Source organism: Diorhabda carinulata, chromosome 5 (genome assembly GCF_026250575.1).
Source record: "Diorhabda carinulata isolate Delta chromosome 5, icDioCari1.1, whole genome shotgun sequence".
NCBI classification, from domain to species: domain Eukaryota; kingdom Metazoa; phylum Arthropoda; class Insecta; order Coleoptera; family Chrysomelidae; genus Diorhabda; species Diorhabda carinulata.
Genome location: NC_079464.1, coordinates 29,379,619 through 29,396,833, shown reverse-complemented (window position 1 = coordinate 29,396,833; position 17,215 = coordinate 29,379,619). Strand labels below are relative to the sequence as shown.

Below are 17,215 nucleotides of genomic sequence, written 5' to 3'. Positions count from 1 at the left end.
CGAATAGTGCTTGCATTAGCGCATTTGCACCACTTTTTTTGTTTTTTTAAGGTTAAATTTAATTGGGCCGTCTTTTGATTTAATATGGACACATGCAAAATTTGAAGCGCCCTGAGTATTGAGGTAAATATTAACAATTGGCGAGACAGAAAAAATAAAGTAAAATCTTTAAGGAGTTCCGTTATGAATTGCATGTCGCAATTATCAAATAATATTTATTTTTGCGAAATTATTTCAGAAACATCCATTTCTACTAGAATATCTTCTAACGTACCAAATAATGAAATTTTATAGTTGTCGTTTTTATTGCTTTGAGAATTAAAACTTTTGCTAATTTTCTCAACACGCACTTCGACTAACCTCTTGATATGGATGGTTGTAATGATCTTTGCGTTGGCGTTACGGTGCCGACAATATTCATTTTTTTCTCTCGTTCGAGACACTTTATCTATACTGCGCATGCTTGAGAATGCGCAGAACTGAGCTGAAACCTCGAAGGATAGAGAAATCGTTAACATTCCGCCTTCCTTAGTCGGGAACAGGTTTCACTTATAGAAACTTTCCTTATAGCACTAGTACATATATGAACGTTATTAGGAACGTTTTCATCGTGACCATAACGATAGTCTACATGTAAAAAGGCAAAAAGAGTCTTTCGGCAATGTGAACGCATAATGTAACGCACCCGAAGATATAGAATGTCATTGCAAACATTCTATTTATTTGCATTTTTTATGATCCAATCATTTCTTTTGTACAAAAAAAAATAATTGTATATTGGAGTTTTTATGTTCTACATTGCATTTGTCTAACTAGAATTTTTTTGTAACTGGGTAAATTTTGGAAAAATAACTATTGTTCATGGCCGTTGTAAGGATAGCATATTTTACCTTTGTCTATGGCGAGAATATGACATATTCCCAATTTCTGTGCTATTAAGTCAGAAGCAAATTGATCAGTCTATGAGTTTGTTTACTAAATAAAATATATTTTAAAATGTAGATTATGTAAAATTAAAATTTTTGCTACCTTCAATATTTTCAGTAAGTTTTAATTGAACCTTTGAATACAAAATATAAAAGGCGTTTATTCTAAATAAATCAATATTAAAATCTGATATTAATAAAAGTGTCAAATGTGGAATAAATTTTACTTTCAGATTATCATCATGTACACTGAGTCTGGTGTAAGTTGCTTTATAGATAAATTTGGGATTTTTCATAGAATCTTACAGGAACGACAAAATGTTTATAGATCTAAAACAATTCTGAAGGCAGACCAGTATAAAACTCAAGACAGACCGACATGGTTAAGGATCATTCTTATGTTTTGGAATGTTAAAGTTATGAAAGCAGCTATTCGATTTGGCATTGCTGCTTTAATAATGAATCATTATGAACGACTAGGATTTGCAACATTATTGTTATGTTTCGCTCTGTGACATATTTTAAAGACATTAATTGGTATTATATATTATCATAATATTATTCCTTTATTTATTTAAACATATTAAATACAATTATGCTAAGTAATGATGATACTTTATTGTTACAAGTTTAGATTATGATATAATAATGTCCACAAGAATTAATAGAAACAATAACCAGAGGTTTTATTCACTTAATTTTTGAGTGTGATGTTTTTTTGAGTACAAAGAATTATACCCTACAAAAAAATCTATAAGAGATAAGGTAAGTTTGTATTTTATAAAACTAAAGAATGAATTGAGAATATCTATATCACTGTGGATTTTTGAGAAATATTTGAACTAATTTTCATACAAAGTCTTCAGCAGCTGGATTGTTGTGGAATTGTATTGTACTATTCTTGTTATATATCCAAAGCTTTCGAATTACTTTGAAAATAATTAACATTGTATAATAATATTGCGGATTTTCAAGTTTCTAATATCTTCATATTTATTCACATAATGTTTTATATTTTTACATCATATTTTGTATGGTTAATTCAAACACTAGCTTGATTCCGATTTATCCGTTTGCTATTCAAGCCACTTTAGTTTAACAATGCATTAACACTAACCTAACCTAACATTTGTCCTCATGCAGATCCGGATTTCATTGCAATAATTGTTAGTGAAAATGAAATTTGGGTCTATGGCTATGAACGCGTGGCAAAAATTCAGTATTTATTTTAATGGGAACAACTATATACTTCGAATTTGATATTAAATTGCATGGGAAAGTAGTGTCAAAGTGATAAATATGTATTATGTCTTCATCTCTGTACAGTGAAGACAAAAACTACAGTTTTTCATCAAAAATAATAATTTTGAGTGACAATTGACATAAAACAAGGTTAGTTGATAAAAATAAATGGTGTGTTCCAACCAGCTAATCAGGACCGTTCTTGGAACGGTTATCGGAAGCGTTTAAATGATATTTTCTGCGCAATCTTCGGCTATGCACAGTTCTTGTAACAGTATTTGCTATCACTAAGTATCGAAAAGACCGTTCCGAAAACGTTCTGGAAAGTCGGTTGAAACACAAAACAGAATCGTTCGTATAACAGTAACTGTTCGGTTGGAAGACGTAATCTCACCATACCAATAACGGTTTTTTGATGGATTGGAACGAACTTAAAAACTAACAATGATATCAGATTTCACCTTTACTTAATAATTGCAGCGTTGTCGGATTGTATGAAAAATAAAGATTTTAAATTCGAAATAAAAGCGAACTACCTGAACCGACGAGGTAGAATACGCTTTCATGAGAATAATTAATAATAAAAATATAAGGGGAAAGGTGAAAAACGTTAAAAAACATACGTAAATGAATGAACTCGATCGTTGTGGGACTGTGGCAATCAAACACTTTTTTTAATATATATTCAAAGCTTCCGTATAAATCTCCATAATTATTTATACAACGCTTATATTTTTACCTTATATATTGACCATAATTTCAATCCCTTATGATGAATACATAGTTATTCGAAAGCTTTGAATATACATTAAAAAGAGTTACACTTTGGTGTTTGGTTGCCACGGTCCCACAACAATCAAGTTCTTTAATTTATAATATTCTTAATATTCGATAAGAATTTTACTAAGAGGTTTGGAGATGTTTGAAATTCAAAAATAATTGATAAAAACCAAGATAATGTAAGTAGAGCTTATCAATATCAGTATAGCTGTCAGGAATTCTGTACCTTCTGTGCCTTCCCTATACTATACCGGATCTAAGGTCTTTTGTGATGTATTATGGTGCCTCTGATGTGGATCAATAAATATCCCGTTTCGCCCGGGATGTTCACGTAATGATCATGTACTGATCATTGTTTTGGTTCACTATTTGTCTTCATTAAATAAATTTCAATTTGATTTAAGTAATTCTGTTGAAATGGGAATTCAGAGGAACAGTTAAATTCATTATAATTTCATTATAAGTTACAATATAGATTTTAATTGAGTTTTTCCAATACTACAAATTTTTTCGATAATATTTTGGTACGTCCTACATTTTATAACAATTTAATATAAACGTACCTGCCTATTTTCAGGAACCATATTTGAAATATTGTACGCTACAACCGCAACAGAACCGCCTACAACGAGTACAACTCAACCTCGTTTCAGTTTTCATAAATGCACGCGAGGTTGTCATCATAGGCATGGGACCTTTGTTAGATATTCTCTGCGTTTTACGCCTTTCTTTTTCATTCGGTTCAATATTCAAATCTTCTTCATACTCCTGATCCAATGTTGGTTCTTCGGGCTCTGGTTCCATTCCGTCTGGTTCCCATTCATATTGTTCTTCGGGTTCTTGTTCCGGCTGTTCTTCAAGATCTAAATCATCTTCGGGTTCTTCTTCGTAGCGTTCTTCGGGCTCCGCTTCTAATTCTTCTTCAGGTTCCGGGTATTCATCCGGTTCCGGTTCCGGTTCGTCTTCAAATTCTGGCAATTCTTCTGGTTCTGGTTCTAACTCGGCTTCCTGGTCTTTACAGCTACACGATACAACTTTGGATTCCTAAAAAATATGTGTTTTTTTTTTCGTTTTTTCTTCATTTATTCGATTCATTATATCAAGAAAAACGTTTAATGCAGTCACTAGTTTAAACTGGTTCCGATTTATCATGTTGCTATCAAAGCAATGAGTTAGCTTAGCAATGAACTAGACATCAAGCCGAAAAATGGATTAGACAAATTGATATTAGTAAAATTAGTGAAAAAGTAACAATAAATTGGAGATACACACAATTGAAAGTAGTTAGAAATTTCTGGGTATTCACAAATTCACTCAAAACCAAAATTAAAGCAGAAGAAATGGAAACGGACCATAGAGAAATGGAAGAAGGAAACGAATACGCCCCAAGAAATCTTGGGAAAATACGATTGCCTAAATTTTAGAAGAAAAAATAATAATATGGACATAGAAAAAAGGCAATAATGAAAAACAGTGGTGGAAGTTTGTTTATGATAAAAGAGACACGCCCATTGATAAAAGGTGGCGAAGAAGATCACCAAATGTTCGAGCGGTGATAATTTGAAAACAAGTATTATGAAGGATCTAGAAATAGACTTCCTTCCATAGATGGATTCAACGTTGAGAGAAATGAATTACTAGCCAACGGCAATAGTTTGAAAGAAATTCATTCATGATTACTCTGTTTTTGTACACCTCGTACTTTGGAATACTTGACGTACCTCTTCGTGTTTGTTGCACAAGATTTGAAGTTTCAAAACAATATCTTTGTTGGTGTCACAAATACGTCCACGGCCGCAGACTCCTTCTAAGGCAGGTGGTTCTTGTTCATCTTGACATTCGGAACACGGATAAGATAACATTTGGTTCCTGTCTCTGACGTTTTTTGGACATACGCTGTTTTGACCACACGGCAATGCGTTTTGATTTTGTAATTGACAAAACTTCACATTTTTGTTACATTTGAAGTCTTCGTATGGTTCAGAATCGTTATGTGTTCCGGGAGATTGTTGGGAATTTGGGTTTCTGCAGTTTTGATTTGCGGTTCCACAAGTTTCGTTAACATATTTCGCGACGATTCCGGTATTTTCCGATTGATTTTCGTTTGTCATGCAACAGCAAAGCGAGTCGTCTTTTTTGGTCGGTTCGTTTTCATTGATATATGATGTATCAGTTTGACTAGTTCCCACTTCGCTCGATTTAGAACGACATTCCTCTTTACATAATATCGTGACAGAAACTAAAGGACAACTTGCTGACTTGTCCACTATCACTTTTTTTGTTTGAGTACAATACGTTTGGTCTTCTCCAACAAAATCTAAAAAAAAAATATTTGATTGGGAAACGTTCGGGAAATTTGAACAAATGATTATTTATGTTGACAATTGACATTGACAGTAATGACACATTTTTATTACACCAGCGCCACGATTGATAAGTGTGGATAACTTAATTTGTGTTGCTGGAATTTAGATGCAAGTCGACTTTCTTATTGGGTATGTTCTGTGATTTAAACCAAAAATGAAAAAAGTTGAACTACCGTTTTTTGTTAGTTGTCACTCTCGTTTTTCAAATTTTTTCTTAATCGTGGAGTATATTAAATATGGAGGGCATATATTAAGTCATTTCAGCAAAATCAAAACCTTTTGAGCTCGAGGTAATATCGTAAGAAAATTAACAATTTGAAAAAGCTAGGTTAGAATTCTCAGTTTCATAAATATTAGACTGAAGTTTAAATTACCTCCAGCCCGCCGGTAACAGCCTTTTATAAGGCCCAATTTTACAAGTAGAGTCTAAACCACAAACGTAGGTTTAATCTACTGATATCGTTTTCTTCACGTTTTATAGATGGCGTTTACTGAAACGGGGTTGTATAAACTTCAGTTTAACATGAAACGGACGATCCGAATCTAACCTTCTTCAATTTTTTACATTTTTACAATATTATAAAGGGTTTTGGTAGAATGATTGAAGATTTGGACTTTAGATTTGATAAAAACGAGGATGATGACGAAGAAATTATTCCCATTGTCAACGCATCGAGAAAACAAAAAGTTATTCGTTCCAGAACTAATCTCTATCTCTAAATTCGTTTTTGTTATTTCCATCATTAAATTCCTTTTCCAGCTTCGTCCCAATGTTTGTCTTTTTCCTTCCAAGTTGCCGTATAACTTTTTTTGGATTCGACTGTTTTTTCGTATTTCTTCTCGAGGTTAACCTAACGCACTACTTCATAGAAATTGCACGATTTTTGTACTTTGTTCATTTTTGTTTTTTCAACAATTTAACTTTAAAACAAATATCGGAAGAATTTTGGTTGTATTTGTGACAACTGGTAGAAAAATGTCTGTTCAACTGTGACCTGTAAAATATAGAAATCTTGGTTCAAACTAGACTTCAAACCATAGTTTAAGCTGAAGTTTTATCAGGTTGTTGCAAAATTGGCCATAAAACGTGAAACACTATTGAATTTTCATTATTCTTTTTGAGTTAAAAACTATAAAAGAGAGTTTTCCTTAGCAGTACCTTCCAGAGAGGACACCGCAGTTCATAAGCAAGCAAGAAAGCGAACGGAGGCAGCGAAAACACACACAGAAGTTAAGACGTCCAGACAAACAAGAACACAACAGTGTATAGCCAGCATTATAGCTCTTAACAAAAATAAAAGACCTCCAGAATCCCCCATAGAACTCAGGGGAGAGTAAGGAGTCTACCCGCGAAGCTGCGACGCGAACGACCTCTTGTAACGACAGGGGATTATTCTCTTTGTTGTTAATTTGTCCTTATCTTGCTTTAGATTAATTCAGACCTTTGCAAATAATGAATTTTCTTAAGAGAGATTACACAACCTTAAAAGATGGAATGAACCAAAGGTTCGAACCTATAACATTCCTCGACAAATGGGCTAGCCAACGATAAAATGTGTGGTTATGTTTTTTTTCCATTTCATAACTTAACTATTAAAAATATTTTTCAATTTCGCCGTTTGGTAAGTATATTCTTTTTTGAATTGTCCAGACAAATTGATAATTTCAAAAGAGACTTAGCCAGCATAGAAAAAATCTCATCTATAACCTAAAAACATTATTTTATCGTTGAGAAATACTCATTGATTTATTTTATGTAGGATATTAAGGTTTCTGGAATGGCCTTCATAAAAATATTACATAAAATAAACCAACGAGTCTATTTCTTAACGACAAAATAATGAGATTTTTTCCGTATTATGCTGGTTGAATCTTTTTCAAGGTTATCTGCTTGTCTGTATCATATATTAATTTATTAATTCAAATATATGATACAGACAAGTAGATAATTGTGAAAAAGATTCAACTAGCATGATACGGAACAAATCACATATATAAACTAGAAAATTTATTTTATCATTGAGAGAGACTGTCTGGCTTTTATTGGAGAGGGATAGGAACATTTTTATGCAGGCCCACCAGTATTTCTCTCAACGTTAGAATAATATTTATATTTCATGAGATTTATTTTGTATTATGCCGTTTGAATCTTTCCAGAAATTATCTACTTGTCTGTCTTGTATATCTAACATTAATAAACAAATATACTCTTCAAAAACCTGAATAACATCTAGAGATTTAAGAATACTTGTTAAATCATCCACATTAGACTCAAAATCATCAGATATGTATAATCATTAACTGTATCCCGCCCTAGAGCTTGGGATATTTCCCAAAATCTAGATTTGGAAGTGCTGCTTCTAATACCACCTGTTTATTCAAGTCCTAATTCTATAGACGTGATAGAATTCGTCGACTTTCATGATTAATCTAAATAATAGAGTCTGGTGTCACCTGTTTTTTCAGTATATTCCCCGAGCTCCAAGTTATCTGGGTACGGATCAGTAGATGGAAACGTGCTATTGGCATTTCTAGGTTTTTGGTCGATGTCTTCACATTCACAATTTGTATCGACGCTTCTTTTTAGTTCACTTTTAATTGTGTCATATCTTGAGCGAGCAGGACCCCATTCTTCCGGAGGTCGGTCAGTTCCAGGAAATTTGCTAATGCGCTTTACTTGTTTTGTGGTAGTGCGTCTATTAGGAGTAGTTGGTAGAATAACTTCTTCGCAATCACAATTTGGATCAGGTAATAATGAGACGGGAGCTTTGAATGTAGTGTTCCTTTGAGCTTGGGATATTTTCGATTCTAATCTAGCTTTAATTGTACTACGTCCTCTGGCGGTATCTTCGTTAGCATTTTCGGCAGAGGGACTAGTTGTGAAAGATTTTCTACTAATACTTGTTTCGGATTTGAAATTATTACGTCTAGATCTGACTATTGGTAAAATTTTTTCCGCGGGTTCAAAATCGTCTATAGGCAATGGATGTCCAGATTTAAAGGTTTGAGACCTTTGTACATCATCTCCATAGTATTCATCTTTACCTAAAGACCTTCGACTACTGCTTGGTGCAGCCTTAACTGTGCTACGTCCAACGTTTCCTGTTGGTATGATGTTTCCTACATATTCAGACTCTTCTGTATCCATTGGATTGATTGATCGTTTAGATACACTTCGCCTTTGAGCTTGCGACATTTGGGTTTGATGTCTAGATCTAAAGGCTTCATCTCCATCGAATTCGTCTTTACCTAAAGACCTTCGACTACTGCTTGGTGCAGCCTTAACTGTGCTACGTCCAACGTTTCCTGTTTGTATGATGTTTCCTACATATTCAGACTCTTCTGTATCCATTGGATTGATTGATCGTTTAGATACACTTCGCCTTTGAGCTTGCGACATTTGGGTTTGATGTCTAGATCTAAAGGCTTCATCTCCATCGAATTCGTCTTTACCTAAAGACCTTCGACTACTGCTTGGTGCAGCCTTAACTGTGCTACGTCCAACGTTTCCTGTTTGTATGATGTTTCCTACATATTCAGACTCTTCTGTATCCATTGGATTGATTGATCGTTTAGATACACTACGCCTTTGAGCTTGGGACATTTGGGTTTGATGTCTAGATCTAAAGGTTTCATCTCCATCGAATTCGTCTTTACCTAAAGACCTTCGACTACTGCTCGGTGCAGCTTTAACTGTACTACGTCCAACGTTTCCAGTTTGTATGATGTTTCCTTCATATTCAGAGTCTTCTGTATCCAATGGATTGATTGATCGTTTAGCTACACTACGCCTTTGAGTTTGGGACATTTGGGATTGACTTTTGAATTTTATTGTGATACATCTGGGGTTAACTGATTGTTTGCTCCCCCCAATCAAACTATTATCAGGTCTACTTGGGTCAATATTTTTATTGAATCCTCTATTTTCTGAAGGCAGTATTGACACCGGTGATTTAAAAGTACTGCGTCTCTTCGCTTGAGCTATCTGTGATTGCCGTCTAACTTTTATCGTACAATCTCCGGATTTATTTAACTCTGAGTTAACAGGATGTACGGAAACTGAAAATGTACAAGGCGTATCAGGCTTAAATGTATTATATCCAGTATCGCCTGTGGGTTCAATACTCTCTTCACATTCACAGTTTTCCACAGCTGGGACTTTAAAAGTACTGCTCATTTGAGATATTCGTGATTGTCGACTAGATTGACGTCTGTCAGGTACGTCTTTAGTAGACTCAGTTTCTTTTAGAAATCCGCTTGCAACTGGATATTTACTAATATTGCGTGCTTCAGTATTGAGAGTACCACATCTAGTACCGTCGCTTCGTTCAGGTTCGTATTCTTCAGTAGGTAATGAAATAACTGATTGTTTCAATGTACTCCGCCTTTGAGCTTGCGATATTTGCGATTGACGTTTAGTTAGTGATTTCCGGCTACTAGTGGTACTATATCTAGCAACATCTGTTGGTACGATATTTCCTTCATTTCCATAGTCATCTATAGGCAAAGGAATAATTGAATGCTTAAAAGTACTGTGTCTTTGACCATCGGGTATTTGGGTTTGATGTCTAGATCTAAAGGTTTCATCTCCATCGAATTCGTCTTTACCCAAAGACCTTCGACTACTGCTTGGTGCAGCCTTAACTGTGCTACGTCCAACGTTTCCTGTTTGTATGATGTTTCCTTCATATTCAGACTCTTCTGTATCCAATGGGCTGATTGATCGTTTAGATACACTACGCCTTTGAGCTTGGGACATTTGGGTTTGATGTCTAGATCTAAAGGTTTCATCTCCATCGAATTCGTCTTTACCTAAAGACCTTCGACTACTGCTTGGTGCAGTCTTAACTGTGCTACGTCCAACGTTTCCTGTTTGTATGATGTTTCCTTCATATTCAGAGTCTTCTGTATCCAATGGACTGATTGATCGTTTAGATACACTACGCCTTTGAGCTTGGGACATTTGGGTTTGATGTCTAGATCTAAAGGTTTCATCTCCATCGAATTCGTCTTTACCTAAAGACCTTCGACTACTGCTTGGTGCAGTCTTAACTGTGCTACGTCCAACGTTTCCTGTTTGTATGATGTTTCCTTCATATTCAGAGTCTTCTGTATCCAATGGACTGATTGATCGTTTAGATACACTACGCCTTTGAGCTTGGGACATTTGTGTTTGATGTCTAGATCTAAAGGCTTCATCTCCATCGAATTCGTCTTTACCTAAAGACCTTCGACTACTGCTCGGTCCAGCTTTAACTGTACTACGTCCAACGTTTCCTGTTTGTATGATGTTTCCTTCATATTCAGACTCTTCTGTATCCAATGGGCTGATTGATCGTTTAGATACACTACGCCTTTGAGCTTGCGACATTTGGGTTTGATGTCTAGATCTAAAGGTTTCATCTCCATCGAATTCGTCTTTACCTAAAGACCTTCGACTACTGCTTGGTGCAGTCTTAACTGTGCTACGTCCAACGTTTCCTGTTTGTATGATGTTTCCTTCATATTCAGACTCTTCTGTATCCAATGGACTGATTGATCGTTTAGATACACTACGCCTTTGAGCTTGGGACATTTGTGTTTGATGTCTAGATCTAAAGGCTTCATCTCCATCGAATTCGTCTTTACCTAAAGACCTTCGACTACTGCTTGGTGCAGTCTTAACTGTGCTACGTCCAACGTTTCCTGTTTGTATGATGTTTCCTTCATATTCAGACTCTTCTGTATCCAATGGACTGATTGATCGTTTAGATACACTACGCCTTTGAGCTTGGGACATTTGTGTTTGATGTCTAGATCTAAAGGCTTCATCTCCATCGAATTCGTCTTTACCTAAAGACCTTCGACTACTGCTTGGTGCAGTCTTAACTGTGCTACGTCCAACGTTTCCTGTTTGTATGATGTTTCCTTCATATTCAGAGTCTTCTGTATCTAACGGATTGATTGAACGTTTAGAGACACTACGCCTTTGAGCTTGGGACATTTGGGATTGACTTTTGAATTTGATTGTGCTATATCTTTGCTCAGCTGTGTAACCACCTCCTTCGAAAAACTCACTTCTATCAGCAGGCAATTTGTTTCTATTGCATCTTTCGGTTGTTTGTCCTGAAACATTGTCACATTCGCAATTTGCAATATAAGAACGGGAATCTTGGATTTGAAATGGTATCGATTGAATTATCTGTCCGGGAATGCTGCGACGACTTTGTCCAGTGTCCCTTGTTAGTACAGCATTTCCGTTAAATTCATTTTCGTTATTTAGAGATTTACGACTTAGACTTTTCCTAGATTGTCTGTTTTCCTGATCCTGTGTACGGCTTTTTCGTTTCTCTCCACGTTTATTATCAGCTATAGTACTGGTACGTTTTTTTTCTGGTATCGATGGTATTTTTGGCGCGCTTTGTTTCACCGGAAGTTCATCCATCGAATTTTCTAAATCATTTTGAGTGGCTTCGTCTTGGCACTTACAATCTAAAGCGGATATATCAATAGCTGTAGGTCGATTGGTATTACGTCTTGCTATTTCGTTCGAAATTTCCGCGCAGTTGCAATCTTTGTAAACTGGACAATACGTTGGAGAATCGTCTTCGAATTCTTCGTTACCCCTAGCAGAAACAACAGATTCGACTTCCGGTAATTGGTTCATGATAGTCGGTCTTGTCGCCCTTTTGCTTCCGGGTACGTTAACAGTTGTTGATTTACTCATGCGTTTTTGTATGTTGGTAACGCTAATATCTGATTCAATTTCAGGACAATCGCATTCCCTAAAATTGGGACAGGATGTTGGCGGCTTAGTTACTGATTTTTTCTCTTTGAATTCGGGATCGATTACACTTTGGACACTTTTTCCATTAAATCTATTATTGATTCGAGATTCTGTTATTAATTCACTGTCTTCATTAATCATTTCTGGAGACTTACTCTGTTTGTATGTTTGCGAAGCTCTCGTCTTGCTTATTGTTTGTTCTGCAGTTGATTCTGTCGGAATAAGTTGCGCTAACTCCTCTTCTACCTCATCATCGTCTGGTACCGTCTTATTGGATAAAAAAGATTCTTGTTGTTGTACTGTATCGTTGTATCCTTCGACGTTATTCACATAAGATACTCTGGGAGCTACACTAGTCCTACTTTTTCGTTTTTCCGACATTATTGAAGGTCTTGTCGGAATAATTTTATTTTGGTCCATAGCACCTTTAGCAGAAGATTTTCGACGATAAGACATTACTGATTTTCTTTGTTGATCAACATTGTCATCATCAATATGACTGATATTAGATTTACGCGGTTCAACTGAAACGGTGCTTGTTTTTCTATTTGATGCAGCCGTTCTGCTAGCCCCTGCCGTTGAATTTGGGTTAAAAGAACGTTTCGAGGTGGTGCTGGGTTCTCTAGATCGGCTGAAGGGCATACTCATTTTTCGTTCGGACGTCCTGCTCTTTCTTTGTTCGATATCAAATTCAGACAATCGAGAAGTTGTTCCAGCAAAACTAGTCAGCGGTTCGACGGTACTCATCGTTCTTCTTCTTACGACTTCCGATGTTTGTATGGGAGCCGGTTCGATCGATAAAATGTAGTTACCTCTGAAATTGAAAAATGAAATTTGTTTAAATTATACATGGTGTAACAAAGTTGTATCACTGTGCAGTTAAAGGGACTTATAGCAGGGCCCACAATTTCGAAAAACCAAAAAGATACTGTTGAGGGCATTAGTCATGGCAAATAAAAGCCCATCGAACCATTCTTAAGAGGTAACCTAACCTTAAAATTTTATATAAGTTTAAGTAACAACAAAACTCTTATAACATGGATAATAATTCTTTTAATATAACCGTTCCCAACGGAAAATGTCGTTAAATGTTTGGGGTGGAATTGTAGGTGAAAGAAACATATCAGTTTCGGCAATGAATTCCTTATCGGCGCCATATTTGTGCCTAGAAAAACTGGAAAAGTGTCTGGGTGCCAGATCTGGAAAATCTGCAATTCATGCAATCGTTTTCATTAATTTGCGACCAGGTGCATTGTCTTAATAAAACATTACTTTCTCCTTCCTCAAATAGGGTTTTGTTTCCACGATTTCGTCCTTTAAACGCCCCAATAACACTACCTAATAGTCGTTTATGTTTTTTTTTTCAAAATACTGTTGCCATAATCTTGCCAACTGACTTTTGCCTCATTCCACGCTTTGGAATCGGTTCTTCACACACAAGAAGCCAAAATTCCTTTCTATCCATTTTTTCGATCCGACAATAATTGTTTCTTCCGATAGCGATAGCTTTAAATGTACATGTTAGTACAAAGATAACCTCAAAAAAATTAATTTCTCTTAACTAAACATTTTTCGATGGAAACTACTTGATTTTGCGGAATAAAAAAAATATTTTCTGAGTGAATAATCTAATGTCTAATAACAGAAAATTGTTTTGATTGATTTTCACCTGTAATTCGAACATAAATATTTGAACAATTCCAAGTAGTCCAGTTCGACGAAAGGCTTTAACGGTTGAAGTGCTACGTAAACGAAACCGTGTTGTAATTCTCTGGGTTCCAACAAAATGTCTCCGAATATCGTCGCAATACGTTCGACACCTTCAGGTATATCCAGCTTTTTATCCAGAAATCTGAAATGAATTTTTTATCGAAAAATATAAATGGTTACAGATGGAATCACTTTTCAAATATCCAAAAACAATAATTTATTGAGTAAAAGTAATGAGTAAAACAGCTAAATCCATACGATTCAAATATTCGCGGCTAAATCCAGCGTCACCGTCATTTTGTAACTTAGTCTTTGTTGTTGTAACTTAGTGGTCGTTTATTCGAATTGTTTACTTGAAAACTAACTCGCCTTGATTTCCCAAAATTCCATTGGTAGATACAATATACGTCAAAAAGTCATAAAATAACTTGTAAAACAGAAAATCAGTTGTATTCCTTGATCTGTAGGTTTTTATTCGAAAATTTGTTTATTAGAGCAACTACTTTTCAATTTTTGACCAAAGTAACAATTAAACAGTTTGTTCTCTTTCCTGTAAAAACACCTTTAAATGAGTTAGCAATACGCCACGCCACCCCACGCCAAGCGACGTCGGTTCGCGTAGTAAATTGTTGTGTACACATTTGTAGCACGCCACGTGACGACACGCTCATTTTGTTCTGTAATTATAAACAGAATTGAAGAGCACTAGTGCACCAAAATAAACCCAATGCGATAAAACTTTCCCATAGACCGGCATACAAAGGTAAGAGGCATTCACACACATATTTCTGTTTACCTTATTATGGGATCCCAACTTTGTAGTTCATGTTTTCTGAATACCACTTTTTGTGGTACCTGTAAAGTTACACCATTGGTCATGACGTAAATAACAGTTAAACCTTTTCTTTCGGTTTCGTCAAGAAAATCTTGCATTTTAGGATCTGTCTCGCCCAAATACAACTGCGTTCTTTCTCTCGGTTTGAAAACTTCTCTTTTATCGGCTAATGTGTAACGTCCAGGTGTTTTTTTCACCGTACCGTAAGCTCCAAGTGCTACAAGATGATTTTTATATAGTGTGATGCTAAAAGTCCGTGTCAATTTTTATATACGGAATTAAAATTGCCAGACAATTGACATATGACAATATGATTATTTGTAAATGACATACGAATGTCTAATGTAGACGAATTAAGCTGCAACACCATCTGAAACAGTCGTAATGTCAAATGTCTTAATTTTAGATAGAAGAAGATGAATTGTTGAGCCGAAACGGAATCGCTTTATGAATAAATAGATTTAGAGGAGTTCTTTGATTGATTTAAGAAAATAAACAGAAAAAGTGCCTACAAAATAAGAATTTCCCCAAGAACTGAAGGAAAAATTGTTGAAACATAGCTCTAAAAGGTGTAAAAGTATAGTTATGAACTTTCTGTTTTCTTCGGCGACATAAACTTGCCAGGTTGCATATTATTCTCCGAAATTTGATGGCTTTAACTGGTACTCACGGAATTTTGAGAAATATTCCTAAAGAAAGTTACGCTGAACAAGAATATGTATAATTATAGGTCGCAGAAATAATCCCTTCAGGTACTTTTTTCCGTTTAAAGAATCAAATTATTGTAACCTAACCTAACCTAACCTACAAAATGAAATCCAATCACAAGCAGGGGTTGCTGTTATCGAAAACTCTTCCATGGTTTTTTTCTTGACGAGTTGGTCGACAATAAATAAAATAAGCGATGATTCTACATACAGTTTGTATATTTATACCATGGAAGAGTTTTCGATAACAGAAACCCCCGCTTGTGATTGGATTTCATTTTGTAGGTTAGGTTAGGTTAGGTTACAATTATTTGATTCTTTAAACGGAGAAAAGTACCTGAAGGGATGATTTCCGCGCCCTATATATACATATTCTTGAACAGCGCAATTTTCTTTATAATATACTAAAATTTTAACGAAATAGAAGGGGTGTAACCTAAACTAATTAATTACCCAACTTTACTACATTAGTTGCGAAGTTAATCGAGGTTAACCGAATAAGATAGTGTCTGAATATTGAATTGTAGGGAATACCTCGAGGTTTTCTTACCTACATAGGTCCTATTAGCGGTTAGTTGATCAAAATTTTCAATAAATTTATCAGTAGATAATTCATACAATCTTAAAACAGCTCCGAAAGCCGGTTTTAAAGTTTCGGTGATGTGTTTCAACACCTGTGACCAGCTTCTACAATTTCTCGGATTGATATTAAGTACATTACAAGTATCCGGTTCGTCTAATAGATATACCTTTATCCTTTTCATTTTTCCATAAACGGGTTCTGTTAAATTTAATTTCTGGCATTGTTTGTTGTAGGTCATCGTTCTTTTCCACTGAGGATTTTGAGATTTCAACTTATTTTCTATATAATCATTGTTTTAACTTATAATTTTCGTGCGGAATGCATTTGGATGAATTTAATTTGTTGTGATATGTTTTGTCAAAATTACATGATATGTCAAAAGTATTTGTTCGTTTCATACGATATAAATATAGAACAGTGCATAGTGTAGGGGGAGTAATATGACAAATAACGATAAGAAGAATCAAAATTTCGGTATATAGTATCAAGTAAAATAAATAATAACATTTTTTTTATCAAAAACATCAATTTTATTTTCCCTCGGTATAATACTTCAAGCCAGACCGGCCCTTAGAAGGTGTATAACAATGACAAGATGCGCAGTAGACAAGTGACGTCACCGGTTCTTCACAGCTGTGTGAGTCTCGATAAATTCGTTAGTTAGACAGCTGTCATTAGCTGTCATTCGATGTATTAGAGTACGACTTTGATGAAAAATGTGCCTTTGCGCTAATTGAACATTCATATTCCAGTTTACTGTTGATTCTTTGTGTAAAACCTAACGATTGCAAAGTGTAGTGATTTAACAAGCCCATAATGCCTTTAGATTCGATTGTTGTAGCAAGAATTGTTGCGCTGTTACAAGATGGTCGGAGGCAACGTGAAACTGCAAGAATTGTTGGTGCCGGTCTTTGTGGTGTGCAAAGGGTGTACCAGCGCTTTCTGGAGACTGGCCTGATCACTAGAAAACCAGGGTCTGAAGTGAGAAATGTCAACGTTAGTAAATGGACCGTTAGAAGAAGACTTCATGCTGCTGGACTGTCATGCAGAAGAATGGCTGCAGGTCCCCCATTGCAACGCCACCATCGGACTGCAAGATTGACATTTGCCAGAGATCACGTTCGTTGGAATGATGATGACTGGAGCTGGGTATTGTTCTCAGATGAGTCAGATGGACGTCGACGAGAGTGGAGAAGACCTGGGGAAAGATAAGCTGAAGTTTGCATTGACGAGCGTCTTCCATTTGGCGTTGAGTCAGTTATGGTTTGGGTGAGAATCACTGTACAAGCTCGTACAGAGT

At 35.5% G+C, this 17,215-nt stretch overlaps 1 protein-coding gene and 1 long non-coding RNA gene across 6 annotated transcripts; one reads left to right on the top strand and one right to left on the bottom strand.

Annotated features, from left to right (window-relative positions):
• Positions 1-263: 263 nt before the first annotated feature.
• LOC130894184 (uncharacterized) lies at positions 264-16,278 on the bottom strand. 5 transcript variants are annotated; one of them, XM_057800809.1, is made up of 7 exons: positions 15,883-16,265; positions 14,587-14,842; positions 13,750-13,932; positions 7,769-12,894; positions 4,670-5,265; positions 3,512-3,992; positions 264-491 (listed from the first exon to the last, which is right to left on the bottom strand). In XM_057800809.1, the coding sequence occupies exons 1-6, from the start codon at positions 16,151-16,153 to the stop codon at positions 3,522-3,524; spliced, it is 6,903 nt and encodes a 2,300-aa protein (XP_057656792.1). In that variant the 5' UTR covers positions 16,154-16,265; the 3' UTR covers positions 264-491; positions 3,512-3,521. The 5 variants fall into 5 exon arrangements, with proteins under 5 accessions (XP_057656792.1, XP_057656793.1, XP_057656791.1 ...); XM_057800810.1 differs by lacking the exon at positions 264-491 and having other exon boundaries at positions 3,387-3,992; positions 15,883-16,019; positions 16,082-16,278; XM_057800808.1 differs by lacking the exon at positions 264-491 and having other exon boundaries at positions 3,387-3,992.
• On the top strand, positions 950-1,609 carry LOC130894186 (uncharacterized). Its single transcript, XR_009059301.1, has 2 exons — positions 950-1,043; positions 1,160-1,609. It is a non-coding gene; the product is annotated as an uncharacterized LOC130894186 (long non-coding RNA).
• Positions 16,279-17,215: the final 937 nt, after the last annotated feature.

Bases quoted from the DNA above. Each gene is read 5' to 3' on its own strand.
- LOC130894184 (XM_057800809.1), bottom strand. From the start codon at position 16,153: ATGACCTACAACAAACAATGCCAGAAATTAAATTTAACAGAACCCGTT. The intron at 12,895-13,749 runs GTGAAAATCAAT...TTTCAATTTCAG, and splicing joins TATTTATGTTCGAATTACAG to AGGTAACTACATTTTATCGA. The intron at 5,266-7,768 runs GTGACACCAGAC...TTTTTTTTTTAG, and splicing joins GGAATATACTGAAAAAACAG to ATTTTGTTGGAGAAGACCAA.